Source organism: Diorhabda sublineata, chromosome 8 (assembly GCF_026230105.1).
Source record: "Diorhabda sublineata isolate icDioSubl1.1 chromosome 8, icDioSubl1.1, whole genome shotgun sequence".
Classification (NCBI taxonomy): domain Eukaryota; kingdom Metazoa; phylum Arthropoda; class Insecta; order Coleoptera; family Chrysomelidae; genus Diorhabda; species Diorhabda sublineata.
In genome coordinates this window covers 30,750,421-30,777,523 of record NC_079481.1, presented here as the reverse complement: position 1 = coordinate 30,777,523, position 27,103 = coordinate 30,750,421, and the positions used below count along the sequence as shown (strand labels likewise).

Genomic DNA, 27,103 nt, shown 5'->3' with positions numbered 1-27,103 from the left:
AAAATTGTCCAGAAAATACCCAAAACATCAAACTAATCAAAATGTCTAAAGGTAGAGCTTGCGTCAATGTCAACGTCAATGTCAACATGAATTTAGAAGCGAATTTCATAAAACTTGGAGTTGAAATGATAAAAAGATTCATTAAAGAAAAAAATAGTGAAGAATTTTCGTTTTCAATTGATTTAAACAAAAACCAAAATCGTTTTTTTTTTTGTTACAACCCCAAAAATTGTCCAGAAAATACCTAAAACTTCAAACTAATCAAAATGTCTAAAGGTAGAGCTTGCGTCAATGTCAACGTCAATGTCAACGTGAATTTAGAAGCGAATTATAAAAACTTGGAGTTGAAATGATAAAAACATTCGTTAAAGAAAAAAATACAGAAGAATATTCTTTTTTAATTCATTTAAACACAAACCAAAATCGTTTTTTTTTTGTTACAACCCCAAAAATTGTCCAGAAAATACCCAAAACATCAAACTAATCAAAATGTCTAAAGGTAGAGCTTGCGTCAATGTCAACGTCAATGTCAACATGAATTTAGAAGCGAATTTCATAAAACTTGGAGTTGAAATGATAAAAAGATTCATTAAAGAAAAAAATAGTGAAGAATTTTCGTTTTCAATTGATTTAAACAAAAACCAAAATCGTTTTTTTTTTTGTTACAACCCCAAAAATTGTCCAGAAAATACCTAAAACTTCAAACTAATCAAAATGTCTAAAGGTAGAGCTTGCGTCAATGTCAACGTCAATTTAGAAACTGAAAAATGATTCTAATGAAAGTTGTATATCCTTTAAGACTTTCCAAATATTATAATTAAGTTTTCCATCCTCCTAGTCCCAACAATTTTCTGAACGCCCTCCGGAAATCAATATTGAAAATAGTATAAATGATAGGATTCAAAAAAGAATTGATATAACCTAACCAAGTGATGAAATTAACGAATCTCCTCGAAGGACAACACACCGAACAAAACGGTATGATAACGTACATAAAAAAAAACGGTACCCAACATACGACAAACACCCCCATTATTATACCCAAAGTTCTAGCCGCTCTCCGTTCCTTAGACAAAGAAATTTTCTGTTTTTCCTCGATAAACTGATAAACGAATCCCGGTTTTTTGGCTCCTTCTATCAGAGCAACTTTAGGACTGGGCTTCGAAGTTGTTATACTAACAGTCGTAGAAGAGCGATTGCCCGGCTTATCGACGTTTTTTTTATCGGAATTTTCCCCGAAATCCGTCAGGGAATCTTCGTGCACCAGCACCGCCCTCAAATTGGTTTTACCGTCTTTTTTCTTTTTGACCAATTTATCGTCGGATTTGTTTCGTTCTTCGGAATGTTCGTTATGATTCGTCTCGCTGCTGACGCTTTCTCTATCTCTATTTTCCCAATTCCTACCGCCGGCGGCGTTTTCGTTTCTCGATACGTTTATTTTGGCCGCCGCGGCGCGTTCTCGCAGTCTCCTCTTCGTCGCTATGAATATTTCGACATAAACAATCGTCATGATCAATAGGGGGATGAAAAAGGATCCGGACGACGAATAAATGACGTAACCACGTCGTTTGGTTAGAACGCAAACCTGCTCTTCGGCGAACTTTTCGGGAGACGGCCAATCGTTCCAGCCTATCAGAGGCGGAACGCTTATTATTAGAGACAATACCCAAACGATCCCTATCATCATTAATACCCTTTTGACGGTGCGTTTTTGGGCGTAATTTATCGGATCGGTTATAGCCCAAAATCGATCTAAAGCTATAGCGCACAGGTTCAAAATAGACGCCGTACAACACAGGATATCGGACGTCAACCACATCTTGCAAACGTAAATCCCTGAAACGAAACGGATTATCACCGATGGCGATCGAAAAATAAAAAAAAAAAAATTGAAAGATCTCACCGAAAATCCATCGTCCGGACACGGCGTAAGCTACGTTAAAAGGCAAAACTAATACGGCTACCGTAAGATCGGCTACGGCCAACGATATGATGAAAAAATTTTGGACGATCCTCAAAGGTTTGTACGTAAAAACGCTCAGTATCACTAATACGTTTCCTATTATCGTCAAAAGTATCAGGAACGTCAACGTGGCTATGGTTAGTATGGCTTCCCATTCGGGTACGTCCGTCGTACCGAATATCGAGCTGTAATTGCCGTACGGTTCCTCCGAACAATTCGACGGATTTTCATCGCCCATCGTCTACGGCGCTACGTACGAATCTGTAACAAATTAAATATATATTTTTATATCGCAACGAAAACTATCGGTTATTTCGTAAATCTAATCATTATTAGATAAATTCTACCCGAAGAGTTTGGAGCTCATAGCTCTAACGGTTTCTGATCCTCTACAAGCTGCAGATTGGAGCATTTGGAGCTAAAATCCCAGATCCACATCAAAAAATATGTAAAGGAAATGGTACGACGATAGATAAGTTTTGCTCAACGAGTTTGGAGCTAAATTAGGTGGATGGAACAGCAGTTTATAGCCCTAGCTCAGTGGTAACTCTTTTAGAAGGAATCCGATCCTCTGCAAGCTGTAGATTCGTTCATTTGGAGTTTGCTTTTAAGGATACGCGATTTATAAGCGATGCAGTACCTTGGAGAACTTAGAGCATCGATTGGAGGTCCAAATGCGAGACCTAATCGTGGCTAATGAGTACCAAATATTGGAGGAAACCTTGTTTACAAGGAACGACTTATTCTAACTCTAAAATCCCAGATCCACATCAAAAAATATGTAAAGGAAATGGTACGACGATAGATAAGTTTTGCTCAACGAGTTTGGAGCTAAATTAGGTGGAGGGAACAGCAGTTTATAGCCCTAGCTCAGTGGTAACTCTTTTAGAAGGAATCTGATCCTCTGCAAGCTGTAGATTCGTTCATTTGGAGCTTGCCCTTGAGGATACTCGACTTATAAGCGATGCAGTACCTTGGAGAACTTAGAGCATCGATTGGAGGTCCAAATGCGAGACCTAATCGTGGCTAATGAGTACCAAATATTGGAGGAAACCTTGTTTACAAGGAACGACTTATTCTAACTCTAAAATCCCAGATCCACATAAAAAAATATGTAAAGGAAATGGTACGACGATAGATAAGTTTTGCTCAACGAGTTTGGAGCTAAATTAGGTGGATGGAACAGCAGTTTATAGCCCTAGCTCAGTGGTAACTCTTTTAGAAGGAATCCGATCCTCTGCAAGCTGTAGATTCGTTCATTTGGAGTTTGCTTTTAAGGATACGCGATTTATAAGCGATGCAGTACCTTGGAGAACTTAGAGCATCGATTGGAGGTCCAAATGCGAGACCTAATCGTGGCTAATGAGTACCAAATATTGGAGGAAACCTTGTTTACAAGGAACGACTTATTCTAACTCTAAAATCCCAGATCCACATCAAAAAATATGTAAAGGAAATGGTACGACGATAGATGAGTTTTGCTCAACGAGTTTGGAGCTAAATTAGGTGGATGGAACAGCAGTTTATAGCCTTAGCTCAGTGGTAACTCTTTTAGAAGGAATCTGATCCTCTACAAGCTGTAGTTTGATGCATTTGGAGCTTGACCTTGAGGATACTCGACTTATAAGCGATGCAGTACCTTGGAGAACTTAGAGCATCGATTGGAGGTCCAAATGCGAGACCTAATCGTGGCTAATGAGTACCAAATATTGGAGGAAACCTTGTTTACAAGGAACGACTTATTCTAACTCTAAAATCCCAGATCCACATAAAAAAATATGTAAAGGAAATGGTACGACGATAGATGAGTTTTGCTCAACGAGTTTGGAGCTAAATTAGGTGGACGGAACAGCAGTTTATAGCCCTAGCTCAGTGGTAACTCTTTTAGAAGGAATCTGATCCTCTGCAAGCTGTAGATTCGTTCATTTTTGATGAATTGTTGGTGCATTTGGAGCTTGACTCTTGAGGATACTCAACTCAAGGTAAAGGGGTCAATTCGATTTATAAGCGATCCAGAATTGACCAGTAACTTGGTTAGGTTAGAACATTGATTGGAGGTCCAAATGCAAGATCTAAATCGACAAGTAGACGTGGCTAATTAGAACCAAATGCTGTTTGGATCTATTGCATTTTTTTTCTTAACCAAATACGGTTGTTTTCGCTCAATTTCTTTGCTCAAACTCTGAATAATACTCTCCGTCGATTGTTTTTCCTTTACCAAGATATTTAATTACGAACATCCCCAGAAACAAACGACGTGACTTTGTTTACGAATGGAACAGTCTTTGTCTTCTTTGGACACGGTTTTTCCTTTTTAATCCATTCTTTTGCATCAGTTTTTTCCATGATTATAAAACGGCTTTGAGTTTGTGAAACATTACTAAAAAATCGATGGAAAGATCTTCCTCGACGTTGTTTTTGTTATATTATGAACAAACGCGGTACCCACTACGTCTGGTAGGTTGCAAACTTTCAATCGACGATCTTCCAGTACCGTTTAGTGGATTTTCATCAACATTTTTGGAATCGTTACTTCAATTGGTCAACCACTGTTTCAATGAAGAGGAAATGAGTGAAATATTGACTTTTTAATTGAAATTTAGTTCAAAATTTGGTTTTATGATGTTAGTTTAGTCAGAAATTGACTTTTACGAGTGAAATTGGTCAAATATTTGACATTCTGATCTTAATTATGTTGACAATTCACTTTTTGATGAGGAATTGAATGAAAAATTGACTTTTACGAGTGAAATTTGTCAAATATTTGACATTCTGATGTTAATTATGTTGACAATTCACTTTTTGATGAGAAATTGAATGAAAAATTGACTTTTACGAGTGAAATTTGTCAAATATTTGACATTCTGATGTTAATTATGTTGACAATTCACTTTTTGATGAGAAATTGAATGAAAAATTGACTTTTACGAGTGAAATTTGTCAAATATTTGACATTCTGATGTTAATTATGTTGACAATTCACTTTTTGATGAGAAATTGAATGAAAAATTGACTTTTACGAGTGAAATTTGTCAAATATTTGACATTCTGATGTTAATTATGTTGACAATTCACTTTTTGATGAGAAATTGAATGAAAAATTGACTTTTACGAGTGAAATTTGTCAAATATTTGACATTCTGATCTTAATTATGTTGACAATTCACTTTTTGATGAGAAATTGAATGAAAAATTGACTTTTACGAGTGAAATTTGTCAAATATTTGACATTCTGATGTTAATTATGTTGACAATTCATTTTTTGATGAGGAATTGAGTGAAAAATTGACTTTTACGAGTGAAATTTGTCAAATATTTGACATTCTGATGTTAATTATGTTGACAATTCACTTTTTGATGAGAAATTGAATGAAAAATTGACTTTTACGAGTGAAATTTGTCAAATATTTGACATTCTGATGTTAATTATGTTGACAATTCATTTTTTGATGAGGAATTGAGTGAAAAATTGACTTTTACGAGTGAAATTTGTCAAATATTTGACATTCTGATCTTAATTATGTTGACAATTCACTTTTTGATGAGAAATTGAATGAAAAATTGACTTTTACGAGTGAAATTTGTCAAATATTTGACATTCTGATGTTAATTATGTTGACAATTCATTTTTGGATGAGGAATTGAGTGAAAAATTGACTTTTACGAGTGAAATTTGTCAAATATTTGACATTCTGATGTTAATTATGTTGACAATTCACTTTTTGATGAGAAATTGAATGAAAAATTGACTTTTACGAGTGAAATTTGTCAAATATTTGACATTCTGATGTTAATTATGTTGACAATTCATTTTTTGATGAGGAATTGAGTGAAAAATTGACTTTTACGAGTGAAATTTGTCAAATATTTGACATTCTGATCTTAATTATGTTGACAATTCACTTTTTGATGAGAAATTGAATGAAAAATTGACTTTTACGAGTGAAATTGGTCAAATATTTGACATTCTGATGTTAATTATGTTGACAATTCATTTTTTGATGAGGAATTGAGTGAAAAATTGACTTTTACGAGTGAAATTTGTCAAATATTTGACATTCTGATGTTAATTATGTTGACAATTCACTTTTTGATGAGAAATTGAATGAAAAATTGACTTTTACGAGTGAAATTTGTCAAATATTTGACATTCTGATGTTAATTATGTTGACAATTCACTTTTTGATGAGAAATTGAATGAAAAATTGACTTTTACGAGTGAAATTTATCAAATATTTGACATTCTGATGTTAATTATGTTGACAATTCACTTTTTGATGAGAAATTGAATGAAAAATTGACTTTTACGAGTGAAATTTGTCAAATATTTGACATTCTGATGTTAATTATGTTGACAATTCACTTTTTGATGAGAAATTGAATGAAAAATTGACTTTTACGAGTGAAATTTATCAAATATTTGACATTCTGATGTTAATTATGTTGACAATTCACTTTTTGATGAGAAATTGATTGAAAAATTGACTTTTACGAGTGAAATTTGTCAAATATTTGACATTCTGATGTTAATTATGTTGACAATTCACTTTTTGATGAGAAATTGAATGAAAAATTGACTTTTACGAGTGAAATTTGTCAAATATTTGACATTCTGATGTTAATTATGTCGACAATTCATTTTTTGATGAGGAATTAAGTGAAAAATTGACTTTTACGAGTGAAATTTGTCAAATATTTGACATTCTGATGTTAATTATGTTGACAATTCACTTTTTGATGAGAAATTGAATGAAAAATTGACTTTTACGAGTGAAATTTGTCAAATATTTGACATTCTGATGTTAATTATGTTGACAATTCACTTTTTGATGAGAAATTGAATGAAAAATTGACTTTTACGAGTGAAATTTATCAAATATTTGACATTCTGATGATAATTATGTTGACAATTCACTTTCTGATGAGGAATTGAGTGAAAAATTGACTTTTACGAGTGAAATTTGTCAAATATTTGACATTCTGATCTTAATTATGTTGACAATTCACTTTTTGATGAGAAATTGAATGAAAAATTGACTTTTACGAGTGAAATTTGTCAAATATTTGACATTCTGATGTTAATTATGTTGACAATTCATTTTTTGATGAGGAATTGAGTGAAAAATTGACTTTTACGAAAGAAATTTGTCAAATATTTGACATTCTGATGTTAATTATGTTGACAATTCACTTTTTGATGAGAAATTGAATGAAAAATTGACTTTTACGAGTGAAATTTGTCAAATATTTGACATTCTGATGTTAATTATGTTGACAATTCATTTTTTGATGAGGAATTGAGTGAAAAATTGACTTTTACGAGTGAAATTTGTCAAATATTTGACATTCTGATGTTAATTATGTTGACAATTCACTTTCTGATGAGGAATTGAGTGAAAAATTGACTTTTACGAGTGAAATTTGTCAAATATTTGACATTCTGATGTTAATTAGGTTGACAATTCACTTTCTGATGAGGAATTGAGTGAAAAATTGACTTTTACGAGTGAAATTGGTCAAATATTTGACATTCTGATGTTAATTATGTTGACAATTCATTTTTTGATGAGGAATTGAGTGAAAAATTGACTTTTACGAGTGAAATTGGTCAAATATTTGACATTCTGATCTTAATTATGTTGACAATTCACTTTTTGATGAGGAATTGAGTGAAAAATTGACTTTTACGAGTGAAATTTGTCAAATATTTGACATTCTGATATTAATTATGTTGACAATTCACTTTTTGATGAGAAATTGAGTGAAAAATTGACTTTTACGAGTGAAATTTGTCAAATATTTGACATTCTGATGTTAATTATGTTGACAATTCACTTTCTGATGAGGAATTGAGTGAAAAATTGACTTTTACGAGTGAAATTTGTCAAATATTTGACATTCTGATGTTAATTATGTTGACAATTCACTTTCTGATGAGGAATTGAGTGAAAAATTGACTTTTACGAGTGAAATTTGTCAAATATTTGACATTCTGATGTTAATTATGTTGACAATTCATTTTTTGATGAGGAATTGAGTGAAAAATTGACTTTTACGAGTGAAATTTGTCAAATATTTGACATTCTGATCTTAATTATGTTGACAATTCACTTTTTGATGAGAAATTGAATGAAAAATTGACTTTTACGAGTGAAATTTGTCAAATATTTGACATTCTGATGTTAATTATGTTGACAATTCATTTTTTGATGAGGAATTGAGTGAAAAATTGACTTTTACGAAAGAAATTTGTCAAATATTTGACATTCTGATGTTAATTATGTTGACAATTCACTTTTTGATGAGAAATTGAATGAAAAATTGACTTTTACGAGTGAAATTTGTCAAATATTTGACATTCTGATGTTAATTATGTTGACAATTCATTTTTTGATGAGGAATTGAGTGAAAAATTGACTTTTACGAGTGAAATTTGTCAAATATTTGACATTCTGATGTTAATTATGTTGACAATTCATTTTTTGATGAGGAATTGAGTGAAAAATTGACTTTTACGAGTGAAATTTGTCAAATATTTGACATTCTGATGTTAATTATGTTGACAATTCACTTTCTGATGAGGAATTGAGTGAAAAATTGACTTTTACGAGTGAAATTTGTCAAATATTTGACATTCTGATCTTAATTATGTTGACAATTCACTTTTTGATGAGGAATTGAGTGAAAAATTGACTTTTACGAGTGAAATTTGTCAAATATTTGACATTCTGATGTTAATTATGTTGACAATTCACTTTCTGATGAGGAATTGAGTGAAAAATTGACTTTTACGAGTGAAATTTGTCAAATATTTGACATTCTGATGTTAATTATGTTGACAATTCATTTTTTGATGAGGAATTGAGTGAAAAATTGACTTTTACGAGTGAAATTTGTCAAATATTTGACATTCTGATCTTAATTATGTTGACAATTCACTTTTTGATGAGGAATTGAGTGAAAAATTGACTTTTACGAGTGAAATTTGTCAAATATTTGACATTCTGATCTTAATTATGTTGACAATTCACTTTTTGATGAGAAATTGAATGAAAAATTGACTTTTACGAGTGAAATTTGTCAAATATTTGACATTCTGATGTTAATTATGTTGACAATTCATTTTTTGATGAGGAATGGAGTGAAAAATTGACTTTTACGAGTGAAATTTGTCAAATATTTGACATTCTGATGTTAATTATGTTGACAATTCACTTTTTGATGAGAAATTGAATGAAAAATTGACTTTTACGAGTGAAATTTGTCAAATATTTGACATTCTGATGTTAATTATGTTGACAATTCACTTTTTGATGAGAAATTGAATGAAAAATTGACTTTTACGAGTGAAATTTGTCAAATATTTGACATTCTGATGTTAATTATGTTGACAATTCACTTTTTGATGAGAAATTGAATGAAAAATTGACTTTTACGAGTGAAATTTGTCAAATATTTGACATTCTGATGTTAATTATGTTGACAATTCACTTTTTGATGAGAAATTGAATGAAAAATTGACTTTTACGAGTGAAATTTGTCAAATATTTGACATTCTGATGTTAATTATGTTGACAATTCATTTTTTGATGAGGAATTGAGTGAAAAATTGACTTTTACGAGTGAAATTTGTCAAATATTTGACATTCTGATGTTAATTATGTTGACAATTCACTTTTTGATGAGAAATTGAATGAAAAATTGACTTTTACGAGTGAAATTTGTCAAATATTTGACATTCTGATGTTAATTATGTTGACAATTCACTTTCTGATGAGGAATTGAGTGAAAAATTGACTTTTACGAGTGAAATTTGTCAAATATTTGACATTCTGATCTTAATTATGTTGACAATTCACTTTTTGATGAGAAACTGAATGAAAAATTGACTTTTACGAGTGAAATTTGTCAAATATTTGACATTCTGATGTTAATTATGTTGACAATTCATTTTTTGATGAGGAATTGAGTGAAAAATTGACTTTTACGAAAGAAATTTGTCAAATATTTGACATTCTGATGTTAATTATGTTGACAATTCACTTTTTGATGAGAAATTGAATGAAAAATTGACTTTTACGAGTGAAATTTGTCAAATATTTGACATTCTGATGTTAATTATGTTGACAATTCATTTTTTGATGAGGAATTGAGTGAAAAATTGACTTTTACGAGTGAAATTTGTCAAATATTTGACATTCTGATCTTAATTATGTTGACAATTCACTTTTTGATGAGAAATTGAATGAAAAATTGACTTTTACGAGTGAAATTGGTCAAATATTTGACATTCTGATGTTAATTATGTTGACAATTCATTTTTTGATGAGGAATTGAGTGAAAAATTGACTTTTACGAAAGAAATTTGTCAAATATTTGACATTCTGATGTTAATTATGTTGACAATTCACTTTTTGATGAGAAATTGAATGAAAAATTGACTTTTACGAGTGAAATTTGTCAAATATTTGACATTCTGATGTTAATTATGTTGACAATTCATTTTTTGATGAGGAATTGAGTGAAAAATTGACTTTTACGAGTGAAATTTGTCAAATATTTGACATTCTGATCTTAATTATGTTGACAATTCACTTTTTGATGAGGAATTGAGTGAAAAATTGACTTTTACGAGTGAAATTTGTCAAATATTTGACATTCTGATATTAATTATGTTGACAATTCACTTTTTCATGAGAAATTGAGTGAAAAATTGACTTTTACGAGTGAAATTTGTCAAATATTTGACATTCTGATGTTAATTATGTTGACAATTCACTTTCTGATGAGGAATTGAGTGAAAAATTGACTTTTACGAGTGAAATTTGTCAAATATTTGACATTCTGATGTTAATTATGTTGACAATTCACTTTCTGATGAGGAATTGAGTGAAAAATTGACTTTTACGAGTGAAATTTGTCAAATATTTGACATTCTGATGTTAATTATGTTGACAATTCATTTTTTGATGAGGAATTGAGTGAAAAATTGACTTTTACGAGTGAAATTGGTCAAATATTTGACATTCTGATGTTAATTATGTTGACAATTCATTTTTTGATGAGGAATTGAGTGAAAAATTGACTTTTACGAGTGAAATTTGTCAAATATTTGACATTCTGATCTTAATTATGTTGACAATTCACTTTTTGATGAGGAATTGAGTGAAAAATTGACTTTTACGAGTGAAATTTGTCAAATATTTGACATTCTGATATTAATTATGTTGACAATTCACTTTTTGATGAGAAATTGAGTGAAAAATTGACTTTTACGAGTGAAATTTGTCAAATATTTGACATTCTGATGTTAATTATGTTGACAATTCACTTTCTGATGAGGAATTGAGTGAAAAATTGACTTTTACGAGTGAAATTTGTCAAATATTTGACATTCTGATGTTAATTATGTTGACAATTCACTTTCTGATGAGGAATTGAGTGAAAAATTGACTTTTACGAGTGAAATTTGTCAAATATTTGACATTCTGATGTTAATTATGTTGACAATTCACTTTCTGATGAGGAATTGAGTGAAAAATTGACTTTTACGAGTGAAATTTGTCAAATATTTGACATTCTGATGTTAATTATGTTGACAATTCATTTTTTGATGAGAAATTGAATGAAAAATTGACTTTTACGAGTGAAATTTGTCAAATATTTGACATTCTGATGTTAATTATGTTGACAATTCATTTTTTGATGAGGAATTGAGTGAAAAATTGACTTTTACGAAAGAAATTTGTCAAATATTTGACATTCTGATGTTAATTATGTTGACAATTCACTTTTTGATGAGAAATTGAATGAAAAATTGACTTTTACGAGTGAAATTTGTCAAATATTTGACATTCTGATGTTAATTATGTTTACAATTCATTTTTTGATGAGGAATTGAGTGAAAAATTGACTTTTACGAGTGAAATTTGTCAAATATTTGACATTCTGATGTTAATTATGTTGACAATTCATTTTTTGATGAGGAATTGAGTGAAAAATTGACTTTTACGAGTGAAATTTGTCAAATATTTGACATTCTGATGTTAATTATGTTGACAATTCACTTTCTGATGAGGAATTGAGTGAAAAATTGACTTTTACGAGTGAAATTTGTCAAATATTTGACATTCTGATCTTAATTATGTTGACAATTCACTTTTTGATGAGGAATTGAGTGAAAAATTGACTTTTACGAGTGAAATTTGTCAAATATTTGACATTCTGATGTTAATTATGTTGACAATTCACTTTCTGATGAGGAATTGAGTGAAAAATTGACTTTTACGAGTGAAATTTGTCAAATATTTGACATTCTGATGTTAATTATGTTGACAATTCATTTTTTGATGAGGAATTGAGTGAAAAATTGACTTTTACGAGTGAAATTTGTCAAATATTTGACATTCTGATCTTAATTATGTTGACAATTCACTTTTTGATGAGGAATTGAGTGAAAAATTGACTTTTACGAGTGAAATTGGTCAAATATTTGACATTCTGATGTTAATTATGTTGACAATTCATTTTTTGATGAGGAATTGAGTGAAAAATTGACTTTTACGAGTGAAATTTGTCAAATATTTGACATTCTGATCTTAATTATGTTGACAATTCACTTTTTGATGAGGAATTGAGTGAAAAATTGACTTTTACGAGTGAAATTTGTCAAATATTTGACATTCTGATCTTAATTATGTTGACAATTCACTTTTTGATGAGGAATTGAGTGAAAAATTGACTTTTACGAGTGAAATTTGTCAAATATTTGACATTCTGATATTAATTATGTTGACAATTCACTTTTTGATGAGAAATTGAGTGAAAAATTGACTTTTACGAGTGAAATTTGTCAAATATTTGACATTCTGATATTAATTATGTTGACAATTCACTTTTTGATGAGAAATTGAGTGAAAAATTGACTTTTACGAGTGAAATTTGTCAAATATTTGACATTCTGATATTAATTATGTTGACAATTCACTTTTTGATGAGAAATTGAGTGAAAAATTGACTTTTACGAGTGAAATTTGTCAAATATTTGACATTCTGATATTAATTATGTTGACAATTCACTTTTTGATGAGAAATTGAGTGAAAAATTGACTTTTACGAGTGAAATTTGTCAAATATTTGACATTCTGATGTTAATTATGTTGACAATTCATTTTTTGATGAGGAATTGAGTGAAAAATTGACTTTTACGTGTGAAATTTGTCAAATATTTGACATTCTGATATTAATTATGTTGACAATTCACTTTCTGATGAGGAATTGAGTGAAAAATTGACTTCTATGTACAACAATTCGATTCTATCAGATTTTCTCGATCCATATAAACAAAGAAGTTATTTGGAATGAATATTCAACATGATCCTTCTCAAATTCAATTCCCGGAAAATTTATTTGTTTGCAAACGCCGTAAAATATCAATTTAACCACCGTGAATTTGGAATTACTACTTTTCCATCGAATTTTCGAAAAATGATTATATCACACTCGGTCATCGAAAATCTCGATACAACAAATCTAAAACGGATTTTATAGCGTGTCTCCCAAGTAATTTCATTCGAACTTGGACGTTACGTGGAAATTTGATACAAAATTTGTTCGTTTAAAAGCCATTTCGAGTACTCGGAATCAACTTTCCAATGAGAATAATCAAACAAAAAACACAAAGTCGGCAGAAATTTTTTTTTTTATCATATCACCCATTTTACCGAGCCGGCAAAAGTTTATGTTCCGCGTGGAATTCGAAAAGTATTAATGAACTTGTTTGATTAACTCAAAGTTGGTTTTCGAGTGATTAGAACGCAATTAGAACCGATACACCTGCGGTAAATCGTCCAGGTGAAAAATATACAAAAATCAAAACAAAACTAGTAAAAACCTCAACAAAACGATTTAATATTCATAAATTTTCGACTCTTTTGTATCGTCTCTTAATCTCAATCGTTCCAAAATGATAAACGTACTTATAACATACGAGGTGTGATCGAAAATAAACTGAATTTTGTCGGATCTGTTTCGGTAGAATTTAATACTGGATGTAATAATCTATTTAACGTGATCAAAATTGAAAATGTCGTATTTCGATACTAATTCAAACTCACGACGAAGATTATTGAATATATTGAACATGATATTAGGGATGTAGAACTTGGGGTAGACCCTTAATGAAGCGCGTGAAATACTCCGAATTAACGAGGGAAACCAAACTCTCAATCGGAAAATTTCGTTATAATTGAATGATAAAACGTTGTCTGTATACTCGCAATCGATGTTTATTAATACGAGGGGAGTTTGATAACTAAGAAATGTTGTTTTGTTATCTCGAATTGATATTTTTTACCTTAGATATAATACAAAAAATTTGAAGTTTTTGTTTTACGTAATTGAGAATTTAACTTCGAATAACGGGACAATGGTACATTTTTTAACAAAAAGTCATAAGATACTTTTTAAAGAGGTTAAAAAGACCTTTCAAATGACTAGTGATAAAAATCGTTTCGAATGAAATTTCAGTGAGATATGATGTAAAATAGTTAAAACTAAAAAAATTGCACTAAAACTAATGTCATTTCATTAATAATTAAAATTAAACTTATAGCTTGTACCAAATACTTTATTTTGATGTTATATTCGAAATCTTCATGATGCCGAAGTGTGGGACCGTGCCCGGGGTGGGGGTACCACCCCTTTGTCGGGGGTGAAAATTTTTTTATCAAAAATAACCACAGAAATCGATAGATTAGCAAATTTAAAGTAAAAAATGCCGTATAAAGTTTTTTCGCCAGATCGATAGTTTTCGAGTTATTCGCAATTGAAAAGTACGATTTTTCGTCAAAAAAATAGTTTTTTACGTATAATTCCGTAACGATGCGTTTTATCGAAAAAAGTATAATAAACAAAAATGAAGCTTATAAAAAAACAAAGAAACTAAGATATATTTGGAATCTTGATGTTTTACCTAAAGCAAGTTATAGATACTTGAAAAGCTTTTGGTTTTACGTAATTTAGTATTTAACCTCAAATAACGGGAAAACGGTACATTTTTCGAAAAAAAGTCATAGAATACTTTTTAAAGAGCTTTAAAAGACCTTTCAAATGACTACTGATAAAAATCGTTTCGGCTGAAATTTCAATGAGATATGGTGTAAAATAGTTAAAGCTAAATAAAAAAAAATGCACTAAAATTAATGCCATTTCAGTGAAAATCAAAATTAAACTTATTCCTTGTAAAAAATACTTTATTTGGATGTTATTCATGATATCTGAAAGTTTGGCTGTTTAGAAATGCATAATTTTGAAAAAAATTAGCATTAAATAATTAATTAAAAAAAAATTTTTTTGCTCATTTTTTTTCTCCTTAACTATAAGAGATACAAAAACAAATAAACAATCAAATTAAAGCATTTTTCATGACGATTATTTTGCTTTTTTTATTTTATTTGTAGCATGAAAATTGACGGAGTTATAACCAAATTAATCCGTCATTATAATGTCACTACATCCACAGCCCTTTGACCCTTTATTAATGAAATGTGAAGGGTCTCAAGCCCTTCTAACATACATAGACTTGTAGCTCTGAAAATTACCTTTAAAATGGTTTATTGTAGGATGTGATAACTTCAAAATTAACGGAGTTATATAAAAAATAAGAATTTGAGATTATTTTTTGTGAATTATAGGTTATGAAAAAGTTTCAAATTTTTTTCTGTTAATACTAAGTTGCCTGTAGGTACATTTGAGAATACCAAGAGATGATATACTTATAATCTTGGTAAAAGGGTGGTTTTTAAAGGGTGTCAGGGTGTAAAGAATGAAAAATTACTTCGTGTTTGGACAATACACTCAAATACAGAAAGAATTCGAAATAAAAACATTAAAAGTCATTAAAATGTTTTTTTTTTCTATTTTTTATCAAAGGGGTGGTTCTTAAGGGTTGACAGGGTATAGACAATTAAAAATTACTTCAAGTAGAGACAAGAAATAACAAAAAAAATGCAAAATCTAAAAGTTGCCAGTCATTACATTTATTTTTATTTTATTCTCTGCAAATTTGGGGTAGTTTTTAAGGGTTGAATAATAAGAATGAATAAGCAATCGAATTTTATTGAAATGCTATGAATTTTTCACGCTAAAAATGAAATTAAAACGTTTTAAATCGTTGAAATATTTTTATTTTCATCAAAAGGGTAGTTTTTAACGATTTTTAAGGGTCGATACTTCAAAATATATAAATTTTTTTATCATACAATACGTTAAGATATTTATTCTGCGTAAACGAAAAACATTTGAATTGAAAAAAAGTAGGAAAAACTAAAATATTGGTATTTTTCGATAAGGGGTGGTTTTCACCACTTAAAAACAATTAGCACACCTCGCGACCACGTAGATCTTGATACGCAGGGTAAGATGAACTAAATTATAAATTTTCACGGACCTTTTCCGAAATAGAAGCTCCTCATCTTCTTTTCCCTGGTCAATCACTTCCTCAAAGTAAAATTGAAATTTAATCGTGTTGAAAGGTGGTTGGTACACCTGAAAATCAATTAACCCTCACAAAATCTGTGCTACTTTGTGGAAATGGAGTCATTTCTCAAGAGATTATCACCGAGACATGAGAAATTGGTAAAATACCAAACATTAAACCCAAAGAGCGCGGTTGAAACGTGGCGAAGGGTCACGAGGAACTGCATTCCTCCTAAGGTGAAGCTGTTTGGTTAGTGGGATTCGAATACCAAGAAAACTTAGTTAAACATCCCTTCTATTTCAGGAACAATTCGTTTCAAATATAATATTTGTAAAAGATAGAGAAAAGAAAATCGATTCGGAAATGGAAATAGATTTTCTGTAAATACAAAATTCAATTCGTTAAATTTAAAATAAGATCCTCGGATAATGTGAAAAATTGCGGGAAGTTGATAAAATAAGAAATGAAAGAAGTTATTGGTCGATAAAACTTAAATGGAATCTGAATATTTCCAGTGAAACGATCGTAAATTATAATTGATTGGAATCTCGTTCGCAAACAAGGATTTTTTATCAACCAAACCGCAGGGTAAAAACTTTCATAAATCGTTCAATGCAGAATTTTCAATATAGATAAAATTCGTAGTTTATTGACTCAAATTACCAACGATTTAGTTTAATTATATTTGTCTTTCATCCCTTAAAATTAAATTAAATAAATTTTTCTACGCCCATGTCTGTAAACGTCAAAAATCGTACTGTCAAAATACCTTGTAAATGACATTTAACAATAACCTGTACGTAATGAGATTTCTTAATATATACGTGCGTTTTGAGAATAAAACTTCTTGGTTTAATCAAATTTTTATTTACGTATAATTTTATTTGGTCTATATACACAAATTTAATCAATTAAAAAACTTTTAGCATAAATGCCCCTAAATGTAGGCAGCACATTATACAATTTCTCAAGTAGCATGCATGAATGGGCGTGGAAAACTAAGCAAATCCCAATATCAGGCACGGTTTCCAAACATTTAAAAATTGATAAAAAATTTGAATATTTCAAAGATATATCGGTATGTGTAAATTGAACTACTTTTTGCTTATAAATTGTTTTGATTTTAGGTATTTTTTAATTAGTAATAGATCTTTAATGGAGAATAATTTCGATGTTTCGATCTGATATCGATTTTTATCAAAATATTAATACAGTCTGACATCAATAACTTGTATAACTTTAATGAAATTCATTATCGTACCTAGATATCTCTAACTATTTCTTAAAATTAAATTGAATAAATTTTTCTACGCCCATGACTGTAAACGTCAAAAATCGTACTGTCAAAATACCTTGTAAATGACATTTAACAATAACATCCACGTTATGAGATTTCATAACATATACGTGCATTTTGAGAATAAACCTTTTTGGTTTAATCAAATTACAATAAAATTTTTATTTACGTAAAACTTTATTTGGTTTATTTACACAAATTTGATCAATTAAAAAAATTTTAGCATTAGCGAAATATATTTAGAATTGAAAGTGTGATGCCCCTAAATGTAGGCAGCACATTATACAATTTCTCAAGTAGCATGCATGAATGGGCGTGGAAAACTAAGCAAATCCCAATATCAGGCACGGTTTCCAAACATTTAAAAATTGATAAGAAATTCGAATATTTTAAAGATATATCGGTATGTGTAAATTGAACTACTTTTTGCTTATGAATTGTTTTGATTTTAGGTATTTTTTAATTAGTAATAGATCTTTAATGGAGAATAATTTCGATGTTTCGATCTGATTTCGATTTTTATCAAAATATCAAAATAAATTTTTCTACGCCCATGTCTGTAAACGTCAAAAATCGCACTGTCAACATTCCTTGTAACATTGTATTTAACAATAACATGCACGTAATGAAATTTCACAACATATACGTGCATTTTGAGAATAAAACTTCTTGGTTTAATCAAATTACAATCAAATTTTTATTAACGTAAAACTTTATTTGGTCTATTTACACAAATTTAGTCTATTAAAAAACATAAAAATTTTTAGCATTAGCGAGATATATTTAAGATTGAAAGAGTGACGCCCCTAAATGTAGGCAGCACATTATACAATTTCTTTAAAAATAGTACACGAAAAACTAAGCAAATCCCAATATCAGGCACGGTTTCCGAACTTTTAAAAAGTAATATAATGAAATCTATAAAACTAGATCGTTATTGTGGAAAGTAGATTCGTCTGTGAATGGACATAAATATGGAAAAGTCTTCTTTATCTAGGCCTTGTCTTCTTCTTTGTCGATGGTAACTGTCAAACGGTATATTAAGCTTTAGAGATAACGTTCGATCTCAAAATATTATGAGATTTGTTTCAACAATCTTCATTTACGATTTGTATTCTTTTAATTATGATTTTTTAAATGCGATTAAGGAAAAAGTCATAGCTATTTTTAGGTTACTTCTCGAATTTCCCTCGTATTTGTTAATGGTACTCATTCGAGAATATAAAGTTTTGAAACTGGGAAATTACTCGAATTTCCAACTGAGTTGAAAGTTGGGATGGGTTTCGAACGTTTTTAAATTTCAAAAGTGTCTTTTCTACAAGTTAATTATGTTTCTGTTTTTTGATGTGAAAGACGTTCGAATAAATAACTGTATTAGTTTTAAACGTATTTTCCTCAAACTTTTCTAATTTCTACAACTCTTAGTTATCTATATGATTCACAGTTTGAAATAATCGAATCAACGGTTTAATTCGAAATTAGACTAAAAACTGTGTAATAATAATGAAGAATTATATGAAAACATCGAATCACTCGCGGCAACACTGTATACACTGTACACTGTAACAGGAAAACATGAACTGTGTAATAATCAATTTCTCTCGAACGAATTTGAACTCGATGAAAATATTTGTAAATAGGATATACTCTATAGAAAGGAATCTGTTAATGGCACTCTTCCATATTACGAAGGGAAAGGGTTCGAAACGACCTTTTAAATATTCAAACAAGCCCGAGGGCGTTCATAATAGCGATCCATTTCACTTTTCACGATAAGTTATAATCGTATACCAATTTATAGAAAATGCTTTTAGATGTTTTATCGGTTTAGGGAAACGCTTTTGATTTAATTATATTCCAATGGAAAATTTTACTTTAATGTTGAACGAAAATATTTATTTTAATCTTATCGACTAAAGAAAAAAACATTTACATGCACCGATTTATTTGAAATTTTGACAGGTGTGTATATAAAAAGCGAGATCTACATGGTGCCTGGGGGATACTACCCCTTGTAGGGGGTGAAAAAGTTTTTATCAAAAATAACTACAGAAATCGGTAGATTAGCAAATTTAAAGTAAAAAATGTCATATAAAGTTTTTTCTCTAGATCAATAGTTTATGAGTTATTCGCAATTGAAAAGTACGATTTTTCGTCAAAAATATAGTTTTTTACGTATAACTCTGTATTGATGCATTTTATCGAAAAAAGTATAATAAACAAAAATGAAGCTTACGAAAAAGCAAAGAAATTAAGATATATTTTGAATCTTAATGTTTTACCTACAGCAAGTTATAGATACTTGAATAACTTTTGGTTTTACGTAATTTAGTATTTAACCTCAAATAACGGGAAAACGGTACATTTTTCGAAAAAAAGTCATTGATTACTTTTTAAAGAGCTTAAAAAAAACCTTGAAATGACTATTGATAAAAATCGTTTCGACTGAAATTTCAGTGAGATATGACGTAAAATAGTTAAAGCTTAATAAAAAAAATGCACTAAAATTAATGCTATTTCATTAAAAATCAAAATTAAATTTATAGTTTGTACCAAATACTTTATTTTGATGTTATTTACGACATCTTCATGATGCCGAAGTGTGCAGCCCTATCCGGGGGGGATACCACCCCTTTTTAAGGGTGGAAAATTTTTTACCCAAAATAACCCCAAAAATCGAAATATCAGTAAATTTAAAATGAAAAATGTTATATAAAGTTTTTTCTCTAGATCGATAGTTTTTGAGTTATTCGCTATTGAAAAGTACGATTTTTCGTCAAAAAACGCATTTTTTAATAGTTTTTTACGTATAACTCTGTAACGACGCGTTTTATCGAAAAAAGTATGATAAACAAAAATGAAGCTTACGAAAAAACAAAGAAATTAAGATATATTTTGAATCTTGATGTTCTACCTAAAGCAAGTTATAGATACTTTAAAAAGTTTTGGTTTTACGTAATTGAGTATTTAACCTCAAATAACGGGAAAACGGTACATTTTTCGAAAAAAAATCATAGAATACTTTTTAAAGAGCTTAAAAAAACCTTTCAAATGACTACTGATAAAAGTCGTTTCGACTGAAATTTCAGTGAGATATGACGTAAAATAGTTAAAGCTAAATAAAAAAATTGCACTAAAACTAATGCCATTTCAGTGAAAATCAAAATTAAACTTATTCCTTGTAAAAAATACTTTATTTGGATGTTATTTATGATATCTGAAAGTTTGGCTGTTTAGAAATGCATAATTTTGAAAAAAATTAGCATTAAATAATTAATTAAAAAAAAATTTTTTTGCTCATTTTTTTTCTCCTTAACTATAAGAGATACAGAAACAAATGAACAATCAAATTAAAGCATTTTTCATGACGATTATTTTGCTTTTTTTATTTTTTTTGTAGCATAAAAATTGACGGAGTTATAACCAACTTAATCCGTCACTATAATGTCACTACATCCACAGCCCTTTGACCCTTTATTAATAAAATGTGAAGGGTCTCAAGCCCTTCTAACATACATAGGCTTGTAGCCCTGAAAATTACCTTCAAAATGGTTTTTTGTAGGATGTGATAACTTCAAAATTAACGGAATTACATAAAAAATAAGAAATTGAGATTCAATTTTTGGCGCTCGGTAAAGGGGTGGTTTTTAAGGGATGTCTGTAACTGAAGTAGAATTATAACAAAAAGATCCTGGAGTTCATCTTTATCAAAATTAGACACAGTGCCTCGACCAATCTCGAAATATTTACCTCGTAAAATCATTTAAACCAGCCCTGGTATTTTCTAATAAAACAACAACAATTTCTTTTCGTAATAACCTCGTACAGAATCCATAGTTATATATCCCCTTAAATTCCTCAATCTATAGTTTCATAATTAAATAAATCAAACATAACCTCACTTTTTTTTATAGTCTATTGATGAAGATACTGTTAGAGAGATTGCTTTCTGAATAACCCTCGTATTAAATGAAGTACAGCTCTATATTATAATTGCTCCTTATTATATATCTCACAAACATTCCTTTTCAGCGCTAATAGGGCATTAAAAATATACGTCTTTGCACTGAAGCCTTTTATCGTACTTCTATTCTCGTCGTATTTTCCTGCTTTGTTATCATATTTCCGTCCAGTCTTTATATTACTACTAGATCATGTGTTATTGCTTTTATACATTTTTTTAAATCTCATTTTAAAGGCAATTACTTTACTTTAACGACCATTTTTATGAATCAGACTGTAAAATATTGACTGTGTGACAATAAAACTTCAAAATAGAGGCATTTTCATTACATCGACGCATCTAATTAATTAAATAATTATGTTAACGAGCTATAAACTTTCAACTAGATGAGTTTAAGTTTATTGAAACTAATTCCTAATGGTTAGATTATCTAAATATCTTTAGATCTAACGATTCCTATCTCATTTATGATTCAAGTATTTCCTTTGAAAATCCTCCTAATCTTAAGCTAGTCTCTGAACTACGAGTAGTAGAAGTTAAACATCAATATATGTTAAGTGTAAAGATGAATACAGTCAATCAAATTCAACTCTAGATTTATGTATATCATACTAAACACTAAATCCTGTTTTATACTAAGAAAAATTGAATTGCAAACAAATAAAAATCCATCACGAATTGTGCGAGGTAGACAACCCAAATATCGAGTTTTTGTAGTTTTGGTTGCCTATATGCTTTTAGCAATTGTAAACGTAAAGTTGTGTTTAATAATAAAATCTGTAATGAGTAAATTTAGATTCACTACAAGTTATTTTGGTATCTTATTAATTAAAACTTGATTTCGACAATTATTTTGGGATGAATTGTACATTCAGAAAGTTTTACTCTTATACAAGGCATCAAAAGTGAAAATCCATAACATTGGATTATACAATGACAACACCAGAGACTGAACGATGTTAAATTATAACGTTTCTTGGACATTTTTATTAATTAATATTGTTTTTTCGTGTTATCCAGTGAAAGATTATATTCTAAATAGATAAACTTAATGATTACGAAAGGACACTACATTTATGTCAACTGTCTTATGTCATGAGTTTATTGAAAAATCTATCTACGTGGTTAAGTTGCCGTTAAAAATTAATAGTTAGGTAAAGACGTGAAATACGGGGTAACTGATATTTTTCTTGAGTAATAAACGTTCTAATAATCTTCAATTTAATACGGAAACCAATTTTTTGGCAACATTGCACAATGTCAGCCGCCATTTTGATAATTTGATATAACTCACAGTTTTTAAACATAAATATGTTTTATTTTGACCGGACTATGAGAAATGGAACGTATTCGAGAAAAGCGGAACTGAGTGAGACGTCGACAACCAATTAATTTCTTCCAGAACTTGGAAGTGGCTATAAAACAGAAGTGACTACTGCGTCACAATGATTAATAATTAATGAAATGTTTGACGAAAAGCACATCGGCATGTTATTTAACTGAAAACGATGATAGGAAAAGCTCAGGAATGTATCGCTACCTTCGAATATTCGTCACAAGAAGTTGAAAATTCGTTACACATCAGTTATTTGTGTGAAAATGAAATTACACGTCTACCGCATATATAAGAGAACAAATTAAAGTCTTCTAGACGGTTGGTATTAATCAACCGTTCCCAACATCTTGACACTTCACTAAACTCCGCTTTTTAACTGTCTTTTTATGTAAAATATTTAAAGCTTTTTCAAGAAAACAATTTACGAAAGTACGAATATGAAAATAAATCTTTGAAGATGGAAAAATTTTAATTTAATATTAAAGAAAATACTTTGTACTTTTTTTAGCAAATCGGGAAGGTTTAATCAATTTGAAAGCTTGTCAGGAGATAGTGAAAAAAGGTTTACAATTAATAGAAGAAGAAATAGAATGTTAAACGTCACATAGACACAACATCAAACGAATAAAAAGTATAAATAAATATCCGTTACTACAATCACGAACACTCTTCGTCATACGTCACCAGCCATCTTGTGTATCATATGTCATATGTCAATACCGAGCAAAAAAAAATCGACTCAACTCGGTCAGTAGGACGTATACCATTTAATCTCTTTATACTCGCTCAGAAGCATGTTCATTTTGTTAAAATCCTTTTTTGGTAACGTGATTCTTATTGTTTTATGTCTCCTTGTATTTATTTATTTGCGATATCTCCTTCTTCAGAGTTTTTCCCTCCGCTTTCTTCCTTTTATTTGAACGCCCCTCGTATACTACTACTAGATTCTTATTTGAAAATTTGTTGTTGTAAATGTTCAATATCACAACGAAACGTTTAAAATCCTGAAGAAATAAATTATATTTCACTCTACCTTCATATTCATATAACTCTTATTTTTTTTTTTTTTTTTTCACGTGAAATAATGAAATTGTGGATATTCCCTACAGTCTAAAAGCGCCCGTATGTCTAAAAGCTGCTAAATGTAGTTTAAAATGGGGCAATTAGAAACGCGCTTCCTATCACAGTTCGAGAAACAATATTCCACATTTTCTTTCTCTCTCGTGGTGAAATGGAAACCCACAGTTGGTAACGTTTAACAACTGCCTGTGTGACCTCCATTAATAAATAATTCGACTCAGTTCCACGAATTTATCTACAAATTTTATTCTACATAACAAAAAAAGGATAATACTATGTGTGCTTTTTTATACCGTCGTTCTCAATTGCTCTTACTAGTTTTTTCATACATACTAAATATGTAAACGTAAAATATTAATTTGCATCTACGCTGTTTTTAATGCAACCTCATCCTATATATATACATATATACATATATATATATATATATATATCTCAAACTAATATAAACGCTTTGTTATCAAATTAGACTGGATTTTGTATTAGATAGTAGCTTAGAATGTAAATGTATTTTAAACAAGATGGCGTTTCTTCGTGAGCAACAACAGATTTTCAAATATACACAACCAGGCGGCACCGGGTCTCACAATTAGCCTTGGGGGGTAACATAATCAAACTTTAAACGTATAACTTATTATAACGAAGTTAAATAAACCGGAGAACGAATTGGGTCTCATTGAAACAGTACCGTATCCAAATGTAAAATGTTTGGAAAATGATCAAAGTTATTTTCTAGTTTTTATTAAATGTTGACAGGTTTGTCTCAACAATAAATCGTCTGATTTATTCACGATGAGTAATGAGCAGCTTTACATACTTTTACCATATGTAGAGCCCCTCTGGAAGGACATTATGAGGCTATTAAAAACTCTTATGTTTTGAGCCACCCTGTATTAAGCCAATCTTTAATGAGAAGTACTATTTTTTTGTCGTCGTTTATAGATATTTTTTTTAAAAACACTCGTCATTAACAATGAATTGGCACAAATTCTGCACACGAATTCATATTTTGTTTTTTAGAAAACATAAATTCTATTTTTCAATCGATTTTATATCCAAATCATCATGTTTTTCTTGGACTAAGCTCTCAAGGTGGTTTCATAATTAAAATTTGTAACATTGAGAACCTAATTAGAATTCAGTTGACGTACATATAATCTTTGTGATATCAACTGATTAATACTATCAATAGATGAACCAAATTCCCATTATCAATCCAAATAATATTTTCTCTACATTGTGTTCATTGCATTCGGTAATTCCATATGATATTATCTGACACATATATTAACAATTTTAATTCTTAAACCTTGATGTAATCAATATTTTATTGATTATTTCGTATTATATATGATAAGGAAATAAAAACAATACAAAGAATATAATTCCATGTAAAAACTCAATAGATTAAACTCAATATTTCAATAAAATATAGTTACAGCAATTAGTTCACTTTATAGTACTCCTTGATCCGATCCTGTACTTCTATATCCCATCTGTCAAGCTTTGTCCTTATTGACCAATTAGATAAAAAATCTGGTTGTCATGGAAACTTTACTAAAAAATCGCGCGAAAACTACAACTTCAGCCATTAAACAACAAAAAATGACCAGTCAGAAGAAGAACGCGTAAATGAAAATATACAAAGATTTCGTAACAGAATATATTTTTTTAAGAAATAATAGTGCAGTGTAAAATCAAGAAGCATTTGTCATTATTAAATCCATAGGATTTTTCGTACCATCTATATCGGAATGTATCAAATAATAGTGTTTAGTTCTACGGTTTATTTGCCTCTAATTTCGAGTGTAAACAAATTCTGTTGAAAAACTCTGCTTATTTTAATTAATATGGCGACCAGCATCGAAATATCAGTTCTAAAACCAGTGTCTGTTGGCGAATTTTACTAAATCAAATTGTACCGCAGCCGAACACTTCACATTCAAATAATTTGTCGTTCAAAAGGGATTGCAGGTATTTATTGTTCATAATATAATGAATTTATTCCTTTCAAACCATATGTATTTGTAGAAAGCTTAGGTTTTATAAATTCTGTTTACGATACAGCACTGATTTATTGGTAAATAACAGCGGTATTTTTCTAAGTTTGTTTTGTTCAATCTCGTTTTTTTTTTCTTTTTGAGAGCTTCGATAAACGTTTACACTGGAAAATACTAATGGAAACTTTCCGGAAAGAGGATTTTAGGAGATTTTTCAGCTTAAGTTATTGCACGTATGTAGCTAGCGTGCTTTTTAAAGTGATTGTTAGTTTTTTTAAATACGCTGTATAATATTGCTACTACACGAATAGCATTCAGAATCACTAGATATTTATTCTGCTCAGGGAAGTAGAGAAAAAGGTTTTATTAATATGTTGAGAGAGAAAGAAATGAGGAATATAATTTCTTTTTCGAGATACTTGATATGAAGATTTTATTGCTTTATATTCCAACCGAATATTGTAATTCAACAAACGAAAAGTTTTTTATTTAATTCACAGGAATAGTTCAATAATTAAATGTAGAAATATACTGTATCGAGCCTATTATGCAAGAAGTATGCCTCGTTGAGGTTATGTTAAGTTTTTTCGACTTCAAGTATCGATATATCGAAAACGAAGCGAGATATCGAAAAATTTTATTCTTCATTTCCGACTTATTTTGGGTCGATTATACCAACTATTCGATAAATTTCTTCGTAATTATCGATTATTCAGCTTTCAATGAAACTTTTAACCCCCAAAACAAATTTAGTTTAATGAATATTTCCAGAACCATTAAATTAAAAGCTTCAAATGTCAGTTTATAAAATTAAGGAGCAAATTCTTCACGTAGTTTTACTGCCGCTGATTTTTAGGTTACCTCACATTCTTTTGTAATTATTCTACTTTTATTCCCCCAAATTCCAACGCGTTATTTTGTTAATGTCAAGCTAAAAGCATAAATATGTTTTTTTTTTAACTTCTAAACGTTCAGTTAAAAAGA

The 27,103-nt window shown here is 29.7% G+C and overlaps 1 protein-coding gene across 2 annotated transcripts in view; it reads right to left on the bottom strand.

Moving 5' to 3' along the window:
- Positions 1–233: 233 nt before the first annotated feature.
- LOC130448503 (octopamine receptor) overlaps positions 234–27,103 on the bottom strand; it is an 85,885-nt gene continuing 59,015 nt past the window's right edge. Inside the window, exons 3-4 of one of the 2 annotated variants that reach the window (XM_056785925.1) lie at positions 1,904–2,224; positions 234–1,836 (exon numbers count right to left, since the gene is read on the bottom strand). In XM_056785925.1, coding sequence (XP_056641903.1) covers positions 818–1,836; positions 1,904–2,201 — 1,317 coding nt within the window. In that variant the 5' untranslated portion in view covers positions 2,202–2,224 and the 3' untranslated portion in view covers positions 234–817. The remainder of the gene's footprint in view (positions 1,837–1,903; positions 2,225–27,103) is intronic. The other variant, XM_056785924.1, reaches the window with a different exon arrangement.